Below are 19,459 nucleotides of genomic sequence, written 5' to 3'. Positions count from 1 at the left end.
AGAACCTTAAAATTTAGGATTACATCTAAAATTGAATATAGGGATGTTAAAAAAAATATATATTGAAGCTTTTAAAATAATCAGATTCTGTTTCCCAGAATTTTCCGTAAGGTTGGAAGTAAAATAACAGAAGTTTCACGGTGGGATCCACATATAGAGAACCAGTAAGCCAGGGCTGCAAGTTCCACTTACAGACATTGCAAACAGTAGGATGAGGTATACTCCTACTTCAGCTAGAAGGACAAAAGGCATTTTTGGATAGGTATTGCTCTGCAGGGCCCCAAGTGACACAGACTGTATCCTGGATTAATTCCACAAATATCCTTGCACTATTTGGAGATGAGAGGAACATAATTCAGCTAGTTCTACGTGGAATTTCCCTCTCCCTACAACCATCTCTTGCATCTCACTAGGAATAAAGCTTATTCAACAGGTTTTCCGGCAATTACTTTTTTTTTGAGTTTGATGTCCCAGAAATCTATTTTCAGTATGTTCCACAATCCTTCCTGCCCTTTTTTTTTTCTTTCCCTTTTTTTTTTTTTTTTTTGGTAACAGTTGACTACAATTGTTTCTTATTCAACATTCAGGTATTCTAGTGAAGGATCAAAGGTCTGCCAAGACTTTCTAGGATCCATCTTACAATCACAGACAAACAAAGTAACTTTACCAAAACCAGGTAGGTCCTTCATGAAAACAGCTATTTCTCACTGTTGCAGAACCAGACATAATGCTCATTGCTAAATAAAGGTCATCTGGCAAAACTTGTCATGTTCTGACAAGCTGGACTGTTAAATTCTCAACTTTTACGTTACCAGCAATTATTCATATGAATGACCACATTCAACAGCCATCAAGAGTTAATTCTGTTTTCAGCTACATCTATACTACCATTCTCTTTTGAATATTATTTTCAAACAAAAAATTTTTCTCTTAGATTATTTTTTAAATATTTCTAATGAAGATATTTAGACTAATTAAGAATGCACTTTTTTTCTGGTTTGAGAAAATATTAAATTTAATGGCCTTGTCTTTGGCATCAGCTCTGTCAGTATTTTCTTCTGGGTCAATAAACCCATCTGTTCAGCTCAAGAGAAATTAATCTCTCCCTATCACCAACACTGCTCTTCTGTACTTGATAAACATTTTTTTTTGACACCGTCACAGCTAGGCTGATTTTCTTCTTTGCTGGTACCTCACTGGTGATTTCGGCATAACAAAGGAAATTCATGCCCCAATGCTACACTAAGGTCTTGTAAAGCTCTGTGACAGGTTTGCAAATGAAATGGTTTAAATAGAACCAGGGTAATTGTGCATGAGAGAAACAAAGAGCGGGAAGCATTCAATGTTGCTGTTTACTCCTTAAATAGCTGCTAAATGTTTCTTAAAAAAAAAAAATCCTAATCAAAACTAACCAAAAAAGATATTTCAGCAACTTTATGAATGAGTGAATGATTAAGACCTGTGAAGTTGCTGTATGGTTTGGGAGAATCATTGAATTCTGCGTAACTTTATTACTCCTCATTTTAAATGAAATATAAAACCAATTATCATGGAATTGCCACCGACTTAATCAGCTGTTAAATGAGTATTCTGAAAGCTTATGACTAACAGGACCTAAATGCAACATAGTTAAGTTAATACTAACTATGTAAGTTCATTAATAGACTAATGTGTCTTCTATCACTTTCCTTCTAGTAATATTTCAAAACATATCAAGAAGCTTATAAATAAATAAATATACTAAGAACACTTTAATAAAAAAATCTAATCAAAGAAGAATTTTATTCTAACTCATACATCTCAATATTTTATGTTATGAGCGAGACTTGTCTTAAGGAGAATGGTATAACTTTGCAGTAATTTTACTAATTTCTGAAGAATTATTTTACACGACTGCAACTCAAAGCCTGAAAGTCTCACTTGCTTTATGGATAAGAGAAATGGGAGCTATTAAATGATGCACATTATCAAAAGTAACTTGTTTTGGAACAGCAGTACTCAGAAGAGCAAAGCTCTGATTTACTGTTGTTCTGATTTCTTCTTTTTCAATGGGTTAACCCATCATTCTGTAAACATAATTTGTCACCAACACCAGCCAGAGCACTCTGTAACTACTTTTTGCCTTTCTTTTAGATCTGTTTTCCCTGCTGAGAGAATCTACTAAAGAAGAATTTTTCATACTGACACCAACTGTAGTCTTGCTGTGAATAACCACATTCCCATAAAAATCATTCCATTTATTGCAAAGTTGTTGGCAGACCATAGGAATAATAGTCAACTCAGGAAACCTTTTATCCTGAAATCACACGGCTTAACCCTTTGTATGATCACATGAAGTTATATAAAAAATGCTATACTACCATATTGCTGATTTAACTTGTTTTAATAAATGTATTTTCATTGTTCGTAAGTTTTTAAAATAATCTTTTCACAGTATTTCATTTTTAATTAAAAAAAGACAGAATTGGATTCAAAAAAGCAACATTCGAGGTTCTTTCTCAGTATATAATGTTATATTTTAAGTTATAAATTCTTTCCCCCAAACCCCCAATATTATACAGGCAGAGAGGCTTGAATCTATTTTTGATGACAATCTGAAAGTTTCCACTCAAATGAAACTCTTTTTCCTATGTTCTTCCCTCCTCATAGGAAGGTAAGATATATTTTTATATATATATATATTCAATGTAATGAATAATTAACAAAAATATTTGCTGTATGAATTTTGTTAAAGGTTTTAGTTATTATATTTGCTCTATTAAAAACTAGACTAGTGTACATTAGATTCAGGAAATACAGATGTACTTTGTTAGTCGTCCTCTTGATAGTTTGGGAGTCAGAGGTTGCTTGTATTCAAATTTATGTCTGAACTTATTAAAGTGATGGAATAAAAAGAAGTTGGTGTACGTTTTCATTGACTTTGTTCTGCTTTTTCAGTTCTTATTAGTAAGCAATTATGGCTTAATTTATGCCAAGCTAGGTCCATAGTAGGAATTTTGTGTTTGTAAATACTCCTTAAATATATATATATATGCACATACACATAATTATACACACATTTTTGTCCAATAAATGAATATTAAAATATTTCACTAGTATATTTAAACAGTTCAGTCAGAGTAAATGCACAGAAAACCTCCCAGTTGAGGTTTGCTGCTACAATTGGCTCTTCTCTGAATCTACCAGTGTTAAGGTGTTGTTATTTCCCTGTGCATCCATCTCTTATATTGTCAAAATTATACAAATGCACAGAGAAAGGTAGCAGATCTTTCAATTGACAAATGATTTTTTAGGGTTCTTAAAGGATCATTTGGTTAGAAATATCTGATCTCTTGTGGCAACAATATTTTAACTAAGTTTAGTACTCGTGTCAGCAGTCTGTATTCCACTGTCACTGATTATTTAATAGTTGTAGTCTCATATCTGCATATTAAAGTAACATTCAGAAAGTATGCAGAAAAAGAGTCCCTGCCAGGACTGCCCTGCTCTACCTGGACAAGGATTACGGAAAAAATAAAACAAATACTTAATTACTTCACAGAATCACAGAATCACTTCAATACCTCATTGTTTCTTTTGTTGCTGCTTTTCATTTATATTTTAAAAATCCTCACTAAATAGTCATGTTTTAACAGCACATTTTAAGATAGCTTTGGTTCTCTACAGAATAATTCAGCTCCATGACTATACCTAAAGACAAACTTCTAAAATACAATTAACACTAGTCATATTTTACTTTAAAATACAGATTATAAAAATGGTACTGCAATGAGTAAAAGGAATAATCCCCCCGCCTCTTCTTCAAAGTTTCGTTGGACCATTGAACTGGATGAAATTCAGATAGAGGCCTTATTGTAACCACACTGAAACAGTAGAAATCTCCAGAGACTATGAAACTCAAACATTTTGGGAAACAACTTCAAGCACTACTTTTGTGCTTTTAAAAGAAAATGAATGAAAGACACTTAATTTTTCTCCCTGTAGCAATACAATATTTTAATAAAAAAAGAAAGAAGCCCCGCACAAAGAGATCTGCTGAAAATACACGCATGTGCATATTTTCTTACAATTTAAACTACAATCATAATAGTCACAACTAGGCGCACTGCATGGCAAACGCCACGACAGCTCTCAAGATGCCAGAAAACTACACTTCTATGTGCTAGAACCCATGCTAAAATAAAACCTAGGCTGAAGAGGTTAATAGTAACTACCTATCACACATACTGCTAAGATGCCAATTTTGTGATATCCAACATTTGTTATTAAGTCTTAGGATTGGCTAACGCGTATCATCCTGAAAAAGGTGTAATAGGATGATACTTAGGTTTGTAAAGCTTTCCTAAAAGGCACAATATTTCCAGAGACTAATCCAATTAAAACATCGATGTGATTAATACAAATCTGTGGTTTGCTATCTAAGATGAAACCTAAAGCAACACAAACAGATTTTTTTTTAAGGTGATTGTTGTGCTCTTTTCTCCAGTTTATATTCTGTGTTTTGCATTGGAAGAGTCGGTTAAGGGGAAAAAATGCCTCAAAGTGGTGGAATCAGCACAAAATAACTGCTTTACATGAACAGAAAGGGTGGGCTGGGAAAGATATTTGAGTGTAAATTAATGTTGATCTTAGCTGGAATAACTTGCGCTCTTCAGCATATGCAGCTGCACCAGGGAGTTGACTGGCTGTATGAGATTTTACACATCTGTCAGCTAAATCAGAGACCCAAACACAGAATCTGTTGCTCAGGAATGTTATTTGAATTTGTGAAACTTCTTAGATTTTGAGCTTATAAACCAATAATGGATTACTTAGGAAACTTATGAATGTGTTATATAGAATGAGTCATAACTATAGCATTTACATCTGTAGTAGATAGGCTCTTGTTCCAGTGGTGTTTGTAATGTTTAAAGAAAATGTAAAAAACATTTTGTTCATGCCAGCTCCCTGAAATATTAAAAGTCCAAGAGAAGCCTCTCTGTGCAAGAATACACGGAAAGTAATACATTAATTAACAGTAACATTAGCTGCTTGTACCATTAATATCAACTAATTACACATTCATTTGGCACCATTGTTTTACTATTACAGACTACTGGGCTGAGTTACATAATAAAAAGGGCCTATTCAAATCTGAAATGGCACTTCTGGCACGAAGAGGCCTTCAGGATGAATCACGTCATGACCCAGTTTGGGATCTGAAGTGCACTGAACCATCAAGCAGTGGATCGCGTCTGCACGTGACACTCAGTAACTATATTGCTATTTTTATGTTGCAATTCAGAGCCTGAGATTGCAGCACAGCAGCAATGCAATTAAAGTAACCATACCCCGGGGCCGATTTGAGATCCCAGCAACAGACTCTGTCTGTATACTTCTCTGACGTGAGATTTCAGGTAGTACCTCACCGCTGCCCTTCGATACAGTATCTCCTAGGCTGGCAGATCTTTAAATCTGGTACTTCAGGCTATACAGAACCTAGCTGTAATGTGAAGATACCCATGCTGCCACCCGTGAAAAGCATGCAAATTTTGGTATTTTATTTCCTGGGAAGGGGACAGGAACTTTTTAAGTCTTTCACCGGAAGGAAGTGCAATTGGATGTGTAACTGGGCAAAACATTCTGTTTTCTGCTACAAATTATTTCAAAGTACTATCTTGGAGATGGGATTAATTCCACTAAAACTTAATTTGCTGTCTATCACAAACCCTTTTTCATTAGCATGGATTCCACTGACAAATGCCCTTTACTATACTAGGTAATTTGATATATCAATGCATTTCATTACTAAGCCTGCCTATCTACTCTTCAGCCTATTTGGAATACAGCAAAATCTCAGAGTCCCAAACAGAAAGCTCCACTTACCAAAGCAGACTACGTGGACTTCATACTGATCACCAGGCCACAGAAACAGACACCTGAAATACTGCAGTGACTAACGGTGACTAGTTACTGCTCTTATTATATAAGTATTTTTTCAATGGTTTTTAAAAGAAGACTTCAACAGGTATGCATGAATAACTCAAACCTGAAAAACAGCAACTTTTAAAGCAATAGAAAACTGAGAATTTTCTTGAATGACTATTTGCAATGCTTTTTGTTACTTTAGATTTCTTTGTGGGTTGGTTAACTAGGAGGAGTGGCTGATACACCAGAGGTCTGTGCTGCCATTCAGACAGAGCAGGACAAGCTGGAGAGCTGGGCAAAGAGGAACCTCACGAGGTTCAGCAAAGTCAAGTACAGGATCCTGCACTTTGAGAGAAATACCTGTCCTGCACCAGGACAGGTTGGGGGTTTACCTGCTCTGTTTTGGAAAGCAATTCTATGGAAAAAGATCTGGGGGGCCTGGTGGACAACAAGTTGATCATGAGCCAGCAATGTGCTCTTATGGCCCCGAAGGCTAATGTTATCCTGGGGTGCATTAAGAAGAGTGTTGCCAGCAGGTGGAGTGAGGTGATCCTGCCCCTCTACTCAGCCCTGGAGCTACTGGAGAGAGTCCAGCATAGGGCTAGGAAGATGATTAGGGGACTGGAGCATCTGCCCTATGAGGAACGGCTGCGAGAGTTGGGCCTGTTTAGCCTGGAGAAGAGAAGACTGAGAGGGAGTCAATGTATAGAAGTATCTAGGTGTCAAGAGGATGGGCCAGACTATTTTCAGTGGTGCCCAGAGACAGGACAAAAGGCAACGGGCACAAATTGAAACACAAGAAGTTCCACCTGAATATGAGGAAAAACTTCCTTACTTTGAGAATGACAGAGCACTGGAACTGGTTGCCCACAGAGGTTGCGGAGTCTCCTTCCCTGGAGATATCCAAAACCCACCCGGATGCAATCCTGGGCAACATGCTCTATGTGTCCCTGCTTGAGCAAGAGGGTTGGACTAGATGATCTCCAGAGGTCCCTTCCAACCTCAACCATTCTGTGATTCTGTGATTGTATCCACAAGTTTTCTAACTGTGTCAACACGGACAGCATTCGTGCCAGTATGTTCCTGAGGAATAAGACATTAAAGAGACTGAACTGAAGTACTCTTAGCAAGTCAGCTACAACTATGCACAGTGAAAACTACTACAGCCACCAGACTTAGCATTTACATAGCGTTCCTCTCCCTTATCTCCTTTCATTCTTGTGTACCATATGACATAATTAACATCCTTCTATCTGTTGATACCACCCTTATCATCATTATTGTTACCCTTTCTGTAGATAAGGAGAAGATGGCATAAAGAGGGGGAAAAAGACTGAATAGGATTTATAAATTAGTGGCAATTACAAAAATAGACCCTGTGTCTCTTCATTCAACACATGTATACGCAAAATGTGTTCACCAGGACCTGTAAATGTTTAACTTGTTCAGAGCTAGGAGCATGGCCTTAGACCTCAAAACAATTTTGAACTGATGTTTCTGTGCAGAGAAATTCAGAAGGCCTTATCTTTTCAGTGACTGTGTTTTAATAATCCTTTTACCTTGGCCTTTCTGATTACATCTGTGCTGCTCTGTCAGTTCCCATCACTGACTATAGGTTTCTGTACAGCTTGATTGAAGCTTGTACCTTGGTGACAGCAGACCTAACACACCTGCCCACTTCCACAATGCGTGAGAGAATAGATGATGGAAGGGTACTTCAACATGCTAATAGTGTCCATCCAGCTCTCCACCTTGCTCCAAGCCTTCACTTACGTGCTAGCTTGCATCCAGGAAGTTCACTTATGAGATTGCTTGACTCTAGGATGAGATGTGCTAAAACACTTTGAGAAAGTAACCCTACAGTGACTATGGTTCTGTGAGATGTGCAGGAACTCGCACGCAGTAAGAAACCTGTTGAATGTTATTATTCAATAATATGCATTATCATAGTGCCTATGATCCCAAATCAGAGAGCTGCTATGCTAAAAAGTACCAGTCTGAGTCTCTGGCACATTAAAGTATCAAGTCTGAGAGGAGATTCCTTTCCTCCTTCAGATGAAAGTAAAAGAACATTTATGGCTTCAGAAGCATTCCTACAGGGCATCGTGTGGGACACTGGGGACGTATCTGTGTGCATAGTCACTGAAGGACCTGTGAGTGCAGTCCCTTAGTGCTGACTGTGCTGTTGCTGAGAGACCTACAAAGGCGAGAATTTGCAGACTGAAGATGAGAAGCATGTATGTTCTTGTGATGAGGAAAAGGTGTCCTTGAGTCCAGAAGTGCCTAGGATATGAGGGAGAGGTGGTCTTGATAAATACTGATAGACAAAAATGGAGAGCTAGATCGAGATGCAGGAAACAATCCACAAAGAGAAGGTTTCATAAAAAATAACTGGCAGTTTATTTCTCCCTATTGTTTTCTGTATCTGAGTATATCCAAGCTAACAATTATAGAGCTATAGGAGTCCCAGAAGGACTTGTCTCTGTATCAGTAATGAGGCCTACAGGCCAAACAGACTGTGAGAGTGCAAGGATGTAATTGCTGTTTATTCTTTGCTTTAATTTGTGAAAAGGGGCATCTAGGTAAGTCAGTATCTTGATGTTCTGCCACAGCCAGGTACACTAGCATATACTAACATGTAAAAAGTAGGATTTTTAAAAGATATCAGGATAGCAACAGGAGCCAGCAAGGACAAGAGAGCAGCATAGGTGCTTAGCACCCATGCCCAGGGAGCGAGCCACTGCGTCCTGGCCTCCAGGCTACAGCTACATCTAGCCTAGAGTATAGGTACCACCAAGAGCTGCACATCATGGGAACTACCTGCAATCCTAAAGCAGGCAACATGTGAGAGGGGCCATACACAATAATGCACTAATGCAATACTCAAAAGGCAAATTATTCTGAAGCTTATGTTTTAATCATAATGCAGTTACGCAGTTCTTTTCTAAATACAGAAGAGACTATGCTCTGAACATCCATCAAGAGCACTGTAATGAATATCCGGGTGGATTTTAAGTAAGAATCTGAGGAGAAAGGAATATAAATCTTTATATTATCTCCAAGCGATCTATCTATCTCACTGACCTTATTTTTTCTTTCTTTTTATAGTTATAATGGCAAATGTAAAGAAAGTAGCCAAGTCCAGTAATGCTGTTAGAATATACCATTAACTATCTTTTATTTTTCCTGAAGAACAAAAGTTATTGATTTACAGTAATGCCTAATACTTTTCTGTCTTCTTTTTATCATTAAGAGATACTAAAGTAGCTGAAAAACTCATACCATACTGCCATTCATAATAAACGACTTTCATAAACATATCATCACTTAGCATATGGTGACTTCACAAACAAAAGTGAATTATGAAGCCCTGATTATGCATTATGTATCCTTCAATAATGGAGGAAGTAGAATGCCAGTCATCACTATTGTGCTGTTATGCATTGTTTCCTTTTTTTAGAGGTGTCAAAGTGAAATTATTTATAGTTTCATAATATAGAAAATATTTTGATTAAAAAACTCATAAAAACCACACTAGAAATCTGCAATGAAGAGAAATAAAAAAAAGCCTGAATGAGAAAAAAAAATCTGAAAGAAAACTACAAATTAATTGGATTTCTAATGACTGTAATAAAATTCAACACTTAGATAAAAAGAAAGTTTCTTATTCATAACAATTTTTAGGTAATATTTAAAAAATGGCCTCATGAACTGGGGAAATGAGTAAAGTGATATTTCCTGCTTCAATAAACAACAGTATAACTTTCTAAAATAACAGATCTAATGAGATATTATCATTTTAGAATAGGGTTTGCAAAGCATTGAATTCCCTTTTTTAAAAAAGGTGTTCATTCACGAACAGTAATTCTTCCTGTAACGTAACAAGCTATAATATGTATTTGATATGTCAAAGAAATGAAAAACTATTGAGTTGATAAAAATACTTAAATACATTGATATAAATACTTGAATACATACAACCTTTAAAAATGCAATAGGCAGATGCCACTTTTAGTCCAATCATGAAACTGCTGATTTCCATAAAACGCTTGAGCATACTTTCTAAAACACCTAATATGCATAATTACTCCACACACATCATAAAACAATTATTTCTTATGCTCCCTATTAGAACATATTTCTAACTGGAGTGTAAAATCAGACATTATTCTCTGGTGATAATTCTGGTTCACTTGAGAGCATTACATCGACATACTTATTTCCTCCTGTATACTATTAAAAATCTATTAAAGGGCAGAGTATAGAATATTTAAATCATGATTTTTCAATATGGAAAACCTGAACTAAAATTTTTCAATCTATGCTTAGCCACATTTACTTCCAACATGTGCCTGACATTCTTCAAAGTAAGCTGCCTATTCTGGGCCCCAAAGACCTGAAAGTCTCCATTTTGAAGACACTGTACTTATTTTCTACCTTTGTTTGTCCTATTATAGTTCCATAATTCAATTATAAAATTGCAATTAATACAATAAATCATTGCTTGTGAGAGTACTTAGCTCAAATTATACATTAGTAAGCATTTTCCTTTCAGTATATAAAATACTTGCCATATATATTTAACAGACTGCACAAGAATTTATAAATGCTACTTCAAGATTTGAAATTATTTAATATTATATCAATTTGGAATTATTTTCGTTACTCCAAAGAAATGGACGTACAGTGAAACAAACAGTGCATCTCCCCCTTTTCTTTTTTTAAAGTAATAATAGAAGAACTACAACAAAGTGAGGTGCACTAATTAATTGGAAATCTGAGTGTAAAAGTCACCTATTCATATACAGAATGTTTACTTCAGTGCTAGTGGGTGTGATCTGACTAAATTTTTTCAGCAGACTTGAAAAATAGCAAGTAATAGATTAACAGATTTTTATACATTAAAATTTAGGGTATTCGCAGAGAACAAAAAATTAACTTCCTTAAAGCACTTTACTTCTTCATCATCATCATCTTCTTCTTCTTCTTCTTCTTCTTCTTCTTCTTATTATTATTATTATTATTATTAAAAGAGCAACATAGAAGAAATTAGCTAGTTCATTTATCTGGCTGTGCCCCTTACTAAATTAAGATGGATAAACTGGAGTTCTGAACGCCACTGATAGCACTGATTCACTTTATGCACACTACAGAATGACTGCTGAAGTTCATAAGGTAACCTAATAAAATTAAACGAACCTCTAGTTTGAGATATGAAAAGCTGGTTAGGTGAGAAATAAATGAAGTGATTCTTTGGAGATCTCTACTACAACTCTGCCCTTTGCATTCAAAATGCAGTCCTTAGCAAGAAGACAGGAGATTTTCCACCTAACTTGGGTGACAGGAGTAGTGTTCTGATTAGAGTCTTCCGGAAAGCGACTGATTGAAAGAAGAATTTTTTTAAAAATAGTAATTTGTGGTGTCTGGAAAAATGTGAATCATAGGCCAAAGTTATGATAGACGATTGTCTGCCTGCAAGCCTGTTTGCCTCTCTATATGCCAGGCAGGGCTCCCTGCGAGCCTGGCAGTGGGGGCACCAGCTCTCAGATTATGCCTCTTTAGAGTATGGCTAGGCTCAAAGATGTATCTACACTGCTGGTTAGACATGTTCTCAAATCCAGATTTGCTTATCTTCCACGCTGTTTCCAGGCAGGAACACCTAAGCTCTGGGGCTGGCAAATGGAGTTACCTCTCGACTTGCAACAGCCCAGACGCTGGTTTACACAAATGGGACAGATCAGGGCTTACTGGGAGCACCAGCAGACGTTCCAGACTCAGTCCTTCACCAGCAAGAGAGATGCCGTGAGCTTGAGGTATAACCACGATGATAGCCCACAGTTTTGATGGAAAACTGTCAAGCTGTTGGGGAGCCTGAACTTGTAAGCCACGGAGCCAAGATTCTGGCATGGGTGTGGGGAATCTCCTCCAGATCCGCAGGGCCTGGGGACTAGGCAGGCCCTGCTGATAATGGTGACAGTCACAAGAAAGACAATCAGCAGCTCCAGGAGAATATGTTCTTTCAAAAACACCATGTGTCTGCAAGATATTTCAAAAAACTTAAATTTCCAGGGAACTAAAAGCCTCAGTCTTTGGCCAGGTCCAGGTCTAATGTGCTGCTTTCCACATAATACAGATTTTCCTCTTGCTCCTCCCACTACTTTTCTGTAGACCTAGGACAATCCATTAGCTCACCCCCACTCTTCTGCATGCAGAACATGCCCTTCACTCCCTTGAACAGGACATCATCTTTCAGATTAGAATTAATGTTCCTCAGCAATAGGTCAGGCAAACTACATTCCCCTAGTCTTATCACAGGAATAATGAAACTTCACAGGGGTTGTGTGGCCACCAGGGAGTAACACGCACATTTCCTTCCTCCGTTTTCCCACATGCTCTATTATCTATTCGTACTGCCTGAAGACCTCAGAGGAGATCTGAATATTACCATCCTAAAAGCTGTAAGAGATCAGAAGGGTAAGTTAGTTGCTGTGATGCCCTGCAGATCAGTTGATCACATGGGAAAGATGGTTTCCTTGCCCTGCCCCTGCACACACAGGACAAAATCCAGAACTCTGTTTTGACGTATTGCCTGACATGAACACAACTGCTCACTTGCACACGTGTCACATATGAAGAAGAATACTGCACTGTATTTTTTCCTTCATTCAGTCTACTATACTTGTGACTGGAGATGTCAGATAATTCCCTCATTTCCAGGAAAATGAAAAGAGCCGAGATCATTCTATGAGCTCCTGTGATTTAGCAAAGTACCTGAACCAGTATTTTTTCACACATTGCTTCAAAGCTCTTCAGTGAATAAACTGCAACGATGTAAAGTTAAGGCCATGACATACCAATTTACAGAAGATAATCCACTCTCCCTAAGATGTGTATGATTAACTTCCATTAAAGTCAGTGACAGTTACATTCATGTATCAAGAAGTAGCTACATGTCTATTAAATATCTCGTTACGCACAACAGATGAAAACACTATGAACTTTATTGAACATGCTGGTTAAGATATGCTAGTATTTTCTCTTTCTGCTCTGGATGAAATACAACCATAAATCAGAAACAGATTTGGAAAATAACTAGCATTGTTATTCTCTTCTACAAGTCTGAAAATCAATCCTATACATATCGCTCACTAATGGTATCACTTATATCCAAAACAATAACATCTTTACATACCCTGAATGAAATAAAACACTTTTTAAAATTTCAAGAAATCATGTCTTTTATTGTAAGTATAAAAAATAAATACTTTGCTAAGGAATGGAAGAAAAAATAAAGCACATTTAAATAATTTCATTACATTGCAAGATGCCAATTCATCTGTGAGTGGTTTCTTTTTAGATGAAAAGAAATCAAAATATAGGACAGATGTTGGACAAACCACATTTGAGGTCTATCACACACTGGCATTTTTCAAATGATTTTGGCTCATCTATTAAATAAGGTGTATTTTCCTTGATTTTGAAAAGGAAACATCAGGAAATATTTAAAGGCCAATTGCTGCCAATTAACTTTGATCAGCAAAAGTTGCATTTGAATCTTTTAGATTCTTTTGCCTGTCTGGAATAACACACATTTCTAAAATCTAGCAAAACAACAACTTGATGATTAATGTGTGTTGGCAGCCTCACCACAAGCTTGCTTAACAGTTGAATTTTAAATAAACAGCTGTCTTCATTATGATGGGAAAGAAATCTGACTGTTTTCATGTTTTCTTGTTATTAAAATATTGTCAGAAATTGCTTTTCCCCTTTCAAGATGAAACAGCCAGGCATTATGGTGACAGTCTCTTTCAGCGATTCAGATAGTTTTAGAACGATCTCACAAGAGTCGCCAAGCCAGAGTCTGGGTAGGCTGAAAAAGCCCTTCGCATGCCGACACCAGCGACTCGCAGCATGCCGCAGGGGAGAGCCAGGAGTAGCGCAGAAACTCGAGCACATAACAAATTGTACCTGCCACTGGGGAAGGCAGAAGACCCAGTGTAATACGCCACTGAGACTGACAGCATATACAACATTAATGATTTCCCTCGGGGTTAAGGTAATACTTCCCCACAGTGGGACGTAAGTGAGAAATCCGTACCCCGCCATTAACTGTTTATAGAAACTGAAGTTTAATATTTAATGGCCTGTACAGACTATTGAATTCTAATGTTCATAGATGGGCTTGGTGTATCCGCTTCTACAACTTGTCTACTTGGTCATAAATGCAAAGACTCGTGAGGAGAAAAACCTACTGCTCAAAGCACTGTAGTCTCTGGGTGCCAGTGTGGACATTCAGAATAGATATATATTTTAACGACTACATTATATAGGGCTGTTTTCTAACATCTCCATAGTAAAATGATGAAACCAAAAATTATTTTCAAACTACCTAATAACTTGTTATAAGAGATAAATGTTAAATAACCATTAGGTGTTTTAAAATAACGAACACTTACTTCTAAATCGTTAAAGAATAGATGTGTGTCTGCCAAATTGAAAATCATCTCTTCCATTCGCAGTCCAAGGGAAACTGAAGTGGGTGGATCCTTAAAGCAGAAATTAAAAGAGTACTCTGTCACTACCATTCATAACGTATACAGAATATAGAACGTATGCTAGAGGAACTATTTTTCAGGAGAGATTATTTAATACATTAAAAGTAGCATCCACATGTTTGGTTTAACTTCAGCTACTCTCCAGCTCTGTGCTAAAACACTTATCAGTAACACTTTGAAATCTGACTTTAGCTTACACCGTGCTACTGCCCCTGGACCTCTGTGGTCACCTGTGTGTATTCATGGACAGGTTTACTGCCCTCGATATAGAACTGCAAAAAGGGAAGGAGTCCACCAGCTGCAAATCCAATCCACCTAAAGCTCCTTCAGATTTTACAACTGTTTACCAGTTTTATGATCAGCCAGGGGCATGATAATGGTATCATTACTCAAAACAAACTCTCACTGGCCACAGTGAAAGGAGTTGATCTTGCGAGTACCTATCAACGTTAAAGAAAATCGCCATTAATATTTTATTTGCAAATGACAATTATATGCAAAACCACTCTTTCATTCTCCACAACACCATGCTTTAATTGCTCTTCCAGTTTGGGCCCACCCATGCAGACTGAACAAATCTATTGTTTGTTATTAATACATAACACACTAACTTCTCTACAGAAATTACCATAACAACTTATTCCTTACTGAGCTAATAAACTCAAAAAGCATGTTCAGCATTGTGGTTACCAAATGCATTACAGATGTTTGTCTTGTTTTGATTTTTTTATGTGTTTTATATATTTTCAATCTGAAAAATTGAAAAGAAAACCTAATATGTATATTTGATATACAGTTTCTCATGTATAATGCCAAGTATATCCAAGTGCACAGAAGCACGAGCTTGAAAGAACATCTTATATTATTTCATGATGCCCTCAACTAACGTTAGCTTGTTTGGAATTATATTTTAAATAAAACTGCAGAAGTGAAAACCATACTTTACTTAAAATAAATTAATATTCTAAAACCGATGACAACTCAAAGTTAAAAATAAAAGATGAAATCCCTAGTTTCTTTTTCCACCTTTCAATCAAATTAATAGGTGTTTCAGCATGATCTCTGAACTTTTCATGTTGCTATAACTACTGGTTAAAAGGCAAATCATAACAGTAGCAAACAGTTGGAAAAGTGTGGTGGTTTGTCAGTCTGTTTGTCTTCTGGAAATGCCCAAAACAAAGTAAAGCTAACCAGAAAAAGAACTTTGGAAAGAAGCATTTAGAAACAGAGCTACATGGCACAGAGAAAACATCTGTTCTTGGACTGACACATGTTCAGAGTAAATAAGTTTTCTAGTATCAAAAAAATAGCCCTTAAATAGGATAGAAAAAGCATGTCATATTATTTTGTTAATAATAAGGATTCTGTTCTTAAAAAGAAATCTTCTATTTAAAATAGTACCATCAAAAAAGAGTATCTGGATTCCTAATTTAAATGAAGACTTTAAAATATGAACAAAAGTATTCTGCCACTCTACTCTAATATTGCTATATTTGTTGACCTATGTATGTCTTGCTTTTTTTTTTTTTTTCATTTTTGTAGGCAAGTGAAGTGGAAAGCAGGTGCCATTTTCTCAGTAGAGACCTGCTCACATTCCCAAATATCTTTTTTGCCCAGTTACAACTCCACCATTAGTCATTTTTTAAACTGATGATGAGAATTTGTATTTCTCCTGAGCACTAACAGAAGTCATCCAACAGAATTCTCAGCTCTAGTTACTAAAAGAAGGTAGATGCTGCATGAGGTGTCTAACATACAAATGAAGATTGCTAGCTACATCCCAATTATTTTCGTAAAGTTTTTTGTGAGCCATTTTAGTCAGTTATTTTTTAAATTGTAGACAAAACAGAACAAGGATTCCTCCAAAGTAATATTAAAAGAATGTCATTTGTTAGGCTAATTTAATTAGGAGAAAAAAAAAGAAAATCATTGGCACCTACTGAAAATGTCAGATTAAATGTCATAAAATCTAAGAGAAGATGCAAAACAGGTTTCTTTACAAAGAAAACTTAATTCCTTCATTAAATGCAATCACGTTCCATAGAAAGTTCCACTTAGCATAAAAAAAAGTGTTAAAAAGAAGTTCTGGATACCCACATTTTTAACAGAAGCAAAAGCCTTATCTATATTAGGGTTTTAAATATCTATGTAGTTATAATCTTGCAAGTGCTCTGGTAAAACGCACAATCTATGACTCAGTGGCCTAAGGCACTGCAGTAGGTTAAACTCTGGTGTCAGTCATTACAGTGGCGGCTGAAAACTTTAATGAAGACAAGGCTAGAATACGGTTAAAAAAAAAAAAAAAACCCATGCCAAGCCTTCTTTTGCAATTTTAAGCCACTAATTGCTAACTAATTATTGAGAGGTGTCACACAATGCGAGGGAAAGCTGACAATCTGCTCCTGTTTATTAGGACTTGCAGGTTCAACCCCACCGTCTTTTCAGGGATGGTCAAAAATCAGGTACAAATCTCCGAGGGAGGTACAGTTTAACTAAAGAAAAGAAATACCAATGTCAAACTGCTTAAGCAGGCCTCTTGTTTTGAATACTGGTATTGGAGCCAAAACATTGTCCGTATGTCATTTCTAAATTGTGCCCACTTGATTTCATTGTTTTGTGGAGAAACAAGAAGCTGAAAAACAGGAAAGTTCACTTTGGGTACAAGGCTTATTTTCCACTTAAGCCTACAGGTCACAAATGAAGGGTTAAGTGAAACCAGGCTTTGTTTTCCTCAATCTCTAATATATAATAAACCATGTTAAAGCAGCTTATAATCTAAAGGAAAATTCCTTCAAAGCATCTGAATATAAATGTTTTCACAGAGAATGGAAATTCATAAGACCACAGTAATCTTGTGCCAATATTAAGACATATTTCCACCTGCTTCAAGATATCGACAGTAAACAAGGCCTCAACTTTTTCCAAATTTCAAAACATTATAAATAGGCATCTGACTCAAAAAATAAATTTTCATAAGTGTTTAAAGCACTAATGTCAATTAAAGTAACTGATAACTTGAAGTATTTGGTCAACAAAACTCTCTCTGTATATGCATAAAAAAAGATTTCCAAAAGCTAATAGAAAAGTTGTTCCCATTTTTTTTTCCTGGAAGTACAACATCATATTTCTATAGTAGATTCAGAGATTTCCATGAAATTCACAAAATTGAAATCAGCTGCAAATAAAAACGTAGCAGTTGATAAGTTGATACTATAACCAGGCAAACTGAAAAACAAGGGTATTATTTTATTCAAACAATGTTGAATGGTAGAAGGAGGAATAAAAGAACACAATAGCAGCAAAAGGAAAGTAAGTGATAAAAACAGATGAAAGAAGGAAGGATATACAGAAAACAGTGGCAAAAGTGAGAAGTTAGGGGGAATAAGGGAGAGAATAAGGAAAAGCAAATCTATTTCTTCAGTAATAAGACCGTCCATCATTCATAGTCATTCATCAAGAAACTCTTTCAGGCCTTACGAAGACAGTTGAATGCTAAGTTGCCAAATGCCCACTATTTAACTTTTTTTTTTTTTTGTCTGAAGATTCAGCTTCTGTATTTTAACAGTTATGTGAGCAGCCCAGGTTTCATTATTAAAAGTGCATTTCTAACCTTTGCCATAGTAGATAAACACATGAAAACATGATGTTAGAAGTCAGAAGGCAGACAAAACCAACCAAAATTTCCCGAATCTGTCAATAATGCAAGAGAAATTGTGATATGAATGAAGCTTTAAGGAAGAATGGCACGTTTTTTTGACCAACACTGTAAGCCAAGGATGGGTACGTTTCTATTGCTATCTGAAAAGACCTAATATTTATTCACAGTGCGTCACGTGCTCACTCCCAATGTAAAGCTGTCGTTCTCTTCAGCATGAAGGAGGTTTTTCCCTACCACAGGTGATGTCCGGTATCCCTGTGTTATGTATACTCATTTTGCAGTGCAGCAACAAGGCTCCACTGAGCAAACGCAGAAGTATTGAGTCACCTGCTGCACAAGTGGAGGTAGCTGGGCTACAGCTATGCACCTCCTGGCAACGCACATATTTTTATCTCCACGTGGATGAATAGCAGCTACTGTCCTCAGCCTCATGTATCCAGCAAAAAGGGTGTTTATGTTCAGGCCCCTGTTCATGAAAACACTATCGAGAACTAGTAACAAATGAAAAAAATATGCTGGCATAAGCTCTTCTCGACACGGACTAATTGCACGTTTCGAGCACTGCTCTGCTGCCCAAAAGCCAGTGCTGAGTTTCTGCTGGCATTGAGTTCTTAGTGAGGACTAGCACTTTCCTCCTCATGCTGACCTGAACTGAACTGAAATATTAGGTTTTTGGGTGATCTGCAAAAGTTCTTCTTGGAAGGAGTTTGTCATATATTAAAAAAAAATCTAGCTTATACATCATGTGATGTGAATTTTGAAATGGCAGAACACAAATCTTGGTGCAAGCTGAGACATCAGCTTTCAAAAGTACTACCCCCAAAAAGCAAGATTTTTTATGACTGGCACTCCAGTCATGAACTGTTTTTATTCACCTAAAATTGTGTTTCTCTTCCGAGAATTACCTAGAAAACTACAATTTGCAGACATTTCTGTAAGTTCAGTTATGATCTAAAGCTTGTGCATAACAGAAAGATTCAACACATATGCAGGATTTTAAAATCATCAATCAATAGGGAGATTAAAAAAAAAAAGATGAGAAAAAATGTTGGACTAATTTGTCTGTGTCCAGAAGTATTTTGTCTTTTTAATATACAGTATTCCAGTACTGATCACTAGAATTAAAATGTTATTTTAGGGTTTAGCTCACTCCTTAAAGTTCTTAATTTGAGAGGAGCACAGACTTTGCAGATTTTGGTGATATCAACAGGTTTCTCAGGCACTCCGCACCTACCTACAAACCTCAAGTGGTCAAAGTATTATTCCCAATACTATTTAAATATTTATTGCAAATAGCAGCTGAATAAATGCAAAAATTTGAAATGTGAAAGAGCTTAAC

The 19,459-nt window shown here is 36.4% G+C and overlaps 1 protein-coding gene across 3 annotated transcripts in view; it reads right to left on the bottom strand.

The window, feature by feature from the left end:
- EYA1 (EYA transcriptional coactivator and phosphatase 1) overlaps positions 1-19,459 on the bottom strand; it is an 82,810-nt gene that overhangs the window by 21,200 nt on the left and 42,151 nt on the right. The window contains exon 11 of one of the 3 annotated variants that reach the window (XM_062568185.1): positions 14,364-14,453. The exons of the other annotated variants lie outside the window; for them this stretch is intronic. Coding sequence (XP_062424169.1) covers positions 14,364-14,453 — 90 coding nt within the window. The remainder of the gene's footprint in view (positions 1-14,363; positions 14,454-19,459) is intronic. 3 annotated transcript variants of the gene reach the window in all.

The sequence above is a fragment of the Rhea pennata genome, chromosome 2, assembly GCF_028389875.1.
Source record: "Rhea pennata isolate bPtePen1 chromosome 2, bPtePen1.pri, whole genome shotgun sequence".
Lineage (NCBI taxonomy): Eukaryota > Metazoa > Chordata > Aves > Rheiformes > Rheidae > Rhea > Rhea pennata.
Note: the sequence above shows the minus strand (reverse complement) of the source record. Positions and strands in the feature narration are given on the sequence as shown.